The sequence below is a fragment of the Sphaerodactylus townsendi genome, linkage group LG01 (assembly GCF_021028975.2).
Source record: "Sphaerodactylus townsendi isolate TG3544 linkage group LG01, MPM_Stown_v2.3, whole genome shotgun sequence".
Classification (NCBI taxonomy): domain Eukaryota; kingdom Metazoa; phylum Chordata; class Lepidosauria; order Squamata; family Sphaerodactylidae; genus Sphaerodactylus; species Sphaerodactylus townsendi.
Window position 1 is genome coordinate 19,076,239 of NC_059425.1, and position 5,030 is coordinate 19,081,268.

General features: G+C 46.6%; 1 protein-coding gene across 1 annotated transcript; it reads right to left on the reverse strand.

Moving 5' to 3' along the window:
• Nucleotides 1–778: 778 nt before the first annotated feature.
• On the reverse strand, nucleotides 779–4,329 carry TMEM223 (transmembrane protein 223). Its single transcript, XM_048498094.1, has 2 exons — nucleotides 3,859–4,329; nucleotides 779–1,342 (listed from the first exon to the last, which is right to left on the reverse strand). The coding sequence occupies exons 1-2, from the start codon at nucleotides 4,322–4,324 to the stop codon at nucleotides 1,050–1,052; spliced, it is 759 nt and encodes a 252-aa protein (XP_048354051.1). The 5' UTR covers nucleotides 4,325–4,329; the 3' UTR covers nucleotides 779–1,049.
• Nucleotides 4,330–5,030: the final 701 nt, after the last annotated feature.

Genomic DNA, 5,030 nt, shown 5'->3' on the forward strand with positions numbered 1-5,030 from the left:
CATGAGGGCACAGACTGACCTCTGATCAACATCCAGAGTACAGCATTTCTGAAATTGGGGATGGGGGAGAAGAAACCTGGAAATGAAAGAATGGAGATTCCTAAAAGTGTTGAATCTTAGTATCATCTAGAAATTAACGCAAAAAGTGACAGCCATTGTCGCACCAACAATCTCCTCCCCAAATTGATGGGCAGCACAGGACCAACTTACCATGGCACCTCCCTCCAGCTCTCCTGCATGCTTCCTTCTCCTGGGCCTCATCGCAAAGTTCTCCCTATCTCCCATCTCCCCTGTCCCGAGAGGAAGTTTCCATGGCGACCGCAGTTACAAGAGAATCTGTGGAAGTTTCTGCTCGAATGCAGAACAGAGACCTGAAAGCTAAAGGGGCAGGGCAGAGGGAGCAGTGGACATTAAATTGCCACTACGTTCCTTTCCCAGGCTCCTGTGCTTTTAAACAGCTGCAGAAACCCCAGAGGCAAAACTCTTCCTGCAGAGAAATTCAGTGAGTTTCTACTACGGGGGTGTTAAAGCCATAGTAATGCTTCCTGAAACAGGTACAGAAACTCCAACATGGGAAAAATTAAGGATCAACTGGAAAGGGTCTGTTATCCCTGCAAATATACAATATCCTGAAAATTAATTGTGGAGCTATCAGAATTCTTGCCAGCAAGGCCTAAATAAATATGATGTTCGCTCTTTCTTCCAAAGGGCAGAAGGATACGTCTGACTGTGAAACAAAGATATGCTTGTGTAGGAAAGACGTCAATACGTCTTTGGGTGTTTTCTGCATGTTTACTTCACACAGTGATTAGTCAGGGTACAATTTCAGGTATTTTTGAATAAAGCCGGCTCCAGACTCCCTCTAATCTGTGTCTGTTTCTTGGGGACTGAGGAGTAATCGAAGAGCTGTTCTGAAGATGCTGGTGAGAGATCCCCCCCAGTCTTTCAACAGAATAGATTTAATACATAGTTTGGGAACAGACTGTCCATCTCTGTGCAGAAGGTGGGCTCTTCGACGTCCTGGTCTTCTGTAACAGTACATTTCAGCCTTACAGTTTACGATAGGCGCCCACTGTGATATCAAAAAGCTTGGTGTTGGTGATCCTGCCTTGCCTATCCAAGAGGAAATAGAAGGGTCTCCCCTTGATCTTGAGGGGGATCATGGCCGGCACCTCAGAACGATGGGACATGCAGGAGACGTGGCGCAGGGGTACAGTGAAGGATGAGGTCAGCCCGAAGGGATAATAGGTGGTGAGAGACACTTCTTGCCCACCACGGTGCAGCAGGACTCGGCTTACAGAGCGACGTGAAAACAAGAAGCCTGCCACCACTATCAGAGAACCTGGGGGAAAGGAACAAATTGTATATTATTTATTTTAAACTTTTTCCCAGAGATAGATATATGTACACACACACACTATAAACTTTGAAAAAGTAAGATTTTCAAAAAACAGCACAGCAATAAGCTCATGGCAGTCACCTTCTCGAACACAGATATTACACAACACCTTCAACAAAATTCTACCTGATTAGATACCACTGTGCCAAATCTCTAACCCTTAATCAGCAATTTTAACTGAAATAAAAACTTAAGACTCTTCAAACATACATAACAGTATTGTCGAAGGCTTTCGTGGCCAGAATCACTTGGGTGCTGTGTGGTTTCTGGGCTGTATGGCTGTGTTCTAGCAGCATTCTCTCCTGACGTTTCGCCTGCATCTGTGGCTGGCATCTTCAGAGGATCATTTAAAATAAACAAATGATCCTCTGAAGATGCCAGCCACAGATGCAGGTGAAACGTCAGGAGAGAATGCTGCTAGAACATGGCTATTACAGCAACCAGGCACCCATACATACTGCACAAATTACAATATTGTATACCCAAATAGGATCCCTTAAGGCTGTGAACATCAAATAAAACATTTCAATATTTAAAATACTTCAAATAAAATGTATGCACAATACTCAATAAAAAAGATACAAACAGATATAACACCAAAAACTGTGGAGAACACCAATCGCAGTTATTAGGCAAACTGAAGACACCAGTAGAAGAAGAAAGACAAATCTCCTTGGGGAGGGAATTAAAAAGTGTTATAAAGACTGCAACATACAGCCAATTGATTACAAGGATTTCAATTGACTCAAAAGATTAATCAGGCAGATCCCCCCCAATAAGTAATTATGAAAACTGTTAATAGCAAGCTGCATCTTCTTAAAAGAGGCATTCCCTCTTGTGGGTGAGAGAAGTGGGAATGCTTATTCTAAGAATACTTCTGCTGTAAGACATACGTGCACACAACACTGAGAAATAAAAATTTTCCCCATTTGAACGGCTAGTTATGATGCAATATTTATTTATTGTCTGACTTTCTCACTGAATCTCAAAGAGAAATACACAGTGTAAACCTGGCAATGAAATCACATCTATTAAGCAAGAGGACTAGCATTCCTACTTATACAGAAGTGATTTGTTGTCTAAAACTTGTAAGATTAAAGTTAACTAACATTCCTTAAATTTGGTGGCAACCCAATTTATCATGATGTTAAGTAAGGGGGCAGGGGGATTATAAACAAATCTCAGGGACATTCATTTATGGCTTTTTATCATTTCAATTTCATATGTTTACATAATTACAGAATCCATTACGACAAGGCTGTGGACGGTCACTGAGTTCACACGGCTTTTTCTGGCGGAGACAAATTCCAAGGCTGAGGCCAGATCTATTAATAGGTATTTGCCACCCACTGCAGACCCTCCATAAACAACTTCAGCCTGCTGGCTGAATACTAGCCACCAGGGGCACAGAATAGAGATCTGTCACCTTGCTCAATTCTGAGATTCCAGGAAGATCACTTTTGGCTGATAGCTGCTGGAAACAGAATACTGGCCTCAAGGACCATTTGCGTCTGATACAGCAAATGAAATGTTATTTTCCGGCTGCGGATGCTTCATTTGCTGTATCAGCCACAAATGGACCTCGAGGCCACTATTCTGTTCCCAACATCTATCCAGCCAAATGGGGTCTTCCTGGATTCTCAAAACCGAGCGAGGGTGTCTATTGCAAATGGCAGAAGGACGAGTTAGATCAGTGGTGACGAATCTATGGCACGGTTGCCAGAGGTGGCACTCTGTGGGCACGCACAAACAGAGTGCCCCCCCCCCCCCCCATCTAGGCTGGCCGGGCCGCTGGGCTCGATTATTAGTATTAAACCGAAGACCTAGCTTTGGGGAAGCAGTGTAAATAACCTTGTTAAGCGCTGTTAAACCCCACTGATTTTCATGCAAAGAACAAAAGCACAATCCTTCACCTGGGAGTAAGCTCGGTTGCTGGCAATGGGGCTTGCTTCTGAGTAAACCCTCCTACGATTGTGATTCACCCTTTGGAAGAGATGCACTGTTGCTTCAAAGCAAAGCCACCGACTACCACCAAGCTTAATCCTGAGTAACGCACTTTTTCTAAACTAAAACCTCAGTATTCAGGTTGAATTGCCGTGTTGGCACTTTGCGATAAATCAGTGGGTTTTGGGTTGCAGTTTGGGCACTCGGTCTCAAAAAGGTTCGCCATCACTGAGTTAGATCACAACGTATATTGCAAACTCCTCGGGGCAGGAAGTCCACCGTGTTTGTTTGCTGCTTACAGCTCTCTGGGGCCTCTTCCGCACATGCAGAATAATGCACTTTCAATTCTCTTTGCAGCTGGATTTTACAGTGCGGAATAGCAAAATTCAGTTGCAAACAACTGTGAAAGTGGATTGAAAATGCATTACCGTATGTGCGGAGGGGGGCTGGGTGTCGAGAAGGGTGTGCTACTATTAACGTGCATCCAAAACAAAATAACGAGTTCCTTTCCTTACCCACGGTCAGGCAAGAGATGGTGAAGCCAAAACGCCACTTATTGGAGCTGGGGTTGAGAGTGGCTCCGCCCGGAAGGGTAGGCAGAGGCTTCCCTTCCCGCTGGGAATCCGATTCCGGCCGCTTTGCGCCGGTGGGGCGCAGGGAATGGAAAGCGAAGTGTGCCAGATAGGTCCAGAACAGGAACTGGCAGGCACAGAAGAGGCCCAGAAGGCGGAAAAAGCGGGCTCGGTCGTTCTGGAAGAGCAAGACGTCCTGGGGCACGGCAGGATCCAGCGGGAACGAGTTTTGCACGCCCCGGACTGCGCCCCGGCGCCAAGGGGTCTTCTGCGCGCCGCTTTCCCCCCTTGCGCCCCAGCTCCAAGAGCTCACAGGGCACGCCGTGCGCCAAAAGAGCCCCAAACCCTGGGATCCCCCGCCTACCAAGCCCCAGATCCGCACCCCACTTCCACACGTGCAACGCAACATTTTGGATTCACCCTTGCAGGGGGAGGTCAGCCGCGCTCCAAAGGCTCTTGGGAGTTGTAGTCAAACCACGGCCTCTTCTATACACGTGACTCCATCTGTACTGGCCTCTGTTGGCGCAGCTGTCAGGCTGGAATGGGAAGCAATAGTTTCCCCTGCGCCTTTTCTGCGAATTCCATTGGCCGGCATAGCGCAATGCGGAATGACTTTGCGTTTGTCAAAAGAGGTGTTTGTATACACCCGACCTCCCGTCAGGTAAGATCATCTTCAGAAGGACTTCTTATGCCTGCGTCTTTAAGGGATTGGGCAGATAGTCTTTCAATGGTGGCGCTCCAATTGTAGAACTCCTTCCCCAGTGTCAACACTATTCACTTCCTCATTCCCCGTTTTCTTATGATGTTTGGGGCTAACTAAGCATATTCACACAGACCAAAGTTCCCATCCCCCAGCACTCAAGCCCCCCCCCCCCACACACATACCAACTATCTGCTAGTCCAGTGGTGGCGAACCTATGGTACTCCAGATGTTCATGGACTACAATTCCAATCAGCCCCTCCAGCCAGTTTGCCATGCTGGCAGGGGCTGATGGGAGTTGTAGTCATGAACATCTGGAGTGCCATAGGTTCGCCTCCACTGTGCTAGTCTGTTCTGGCCTAATCAGACCTAGGCCTGAAATGCTGGGGTTCTTTTCAGTTCAGACTACATCTAA

Excerpts from the sequence above, each read along its gene's own strand:
- TMEM223 (XM_048498094.1), bottom strand. The coding sequence starts at position 4,324 with ATGTTGCGTTGCACGTGTGGAAGTGGGGTGCGGATCTGGGGCTTGGTA. Across the intron at positions 1,343-3,858 it reads CATCTCTTGCCTGACCGTGG|GTTCTCTGATAGTGGTGGCA; the intron begins GTAAGGAAAGGA and ends CCTTTCCCCCAG.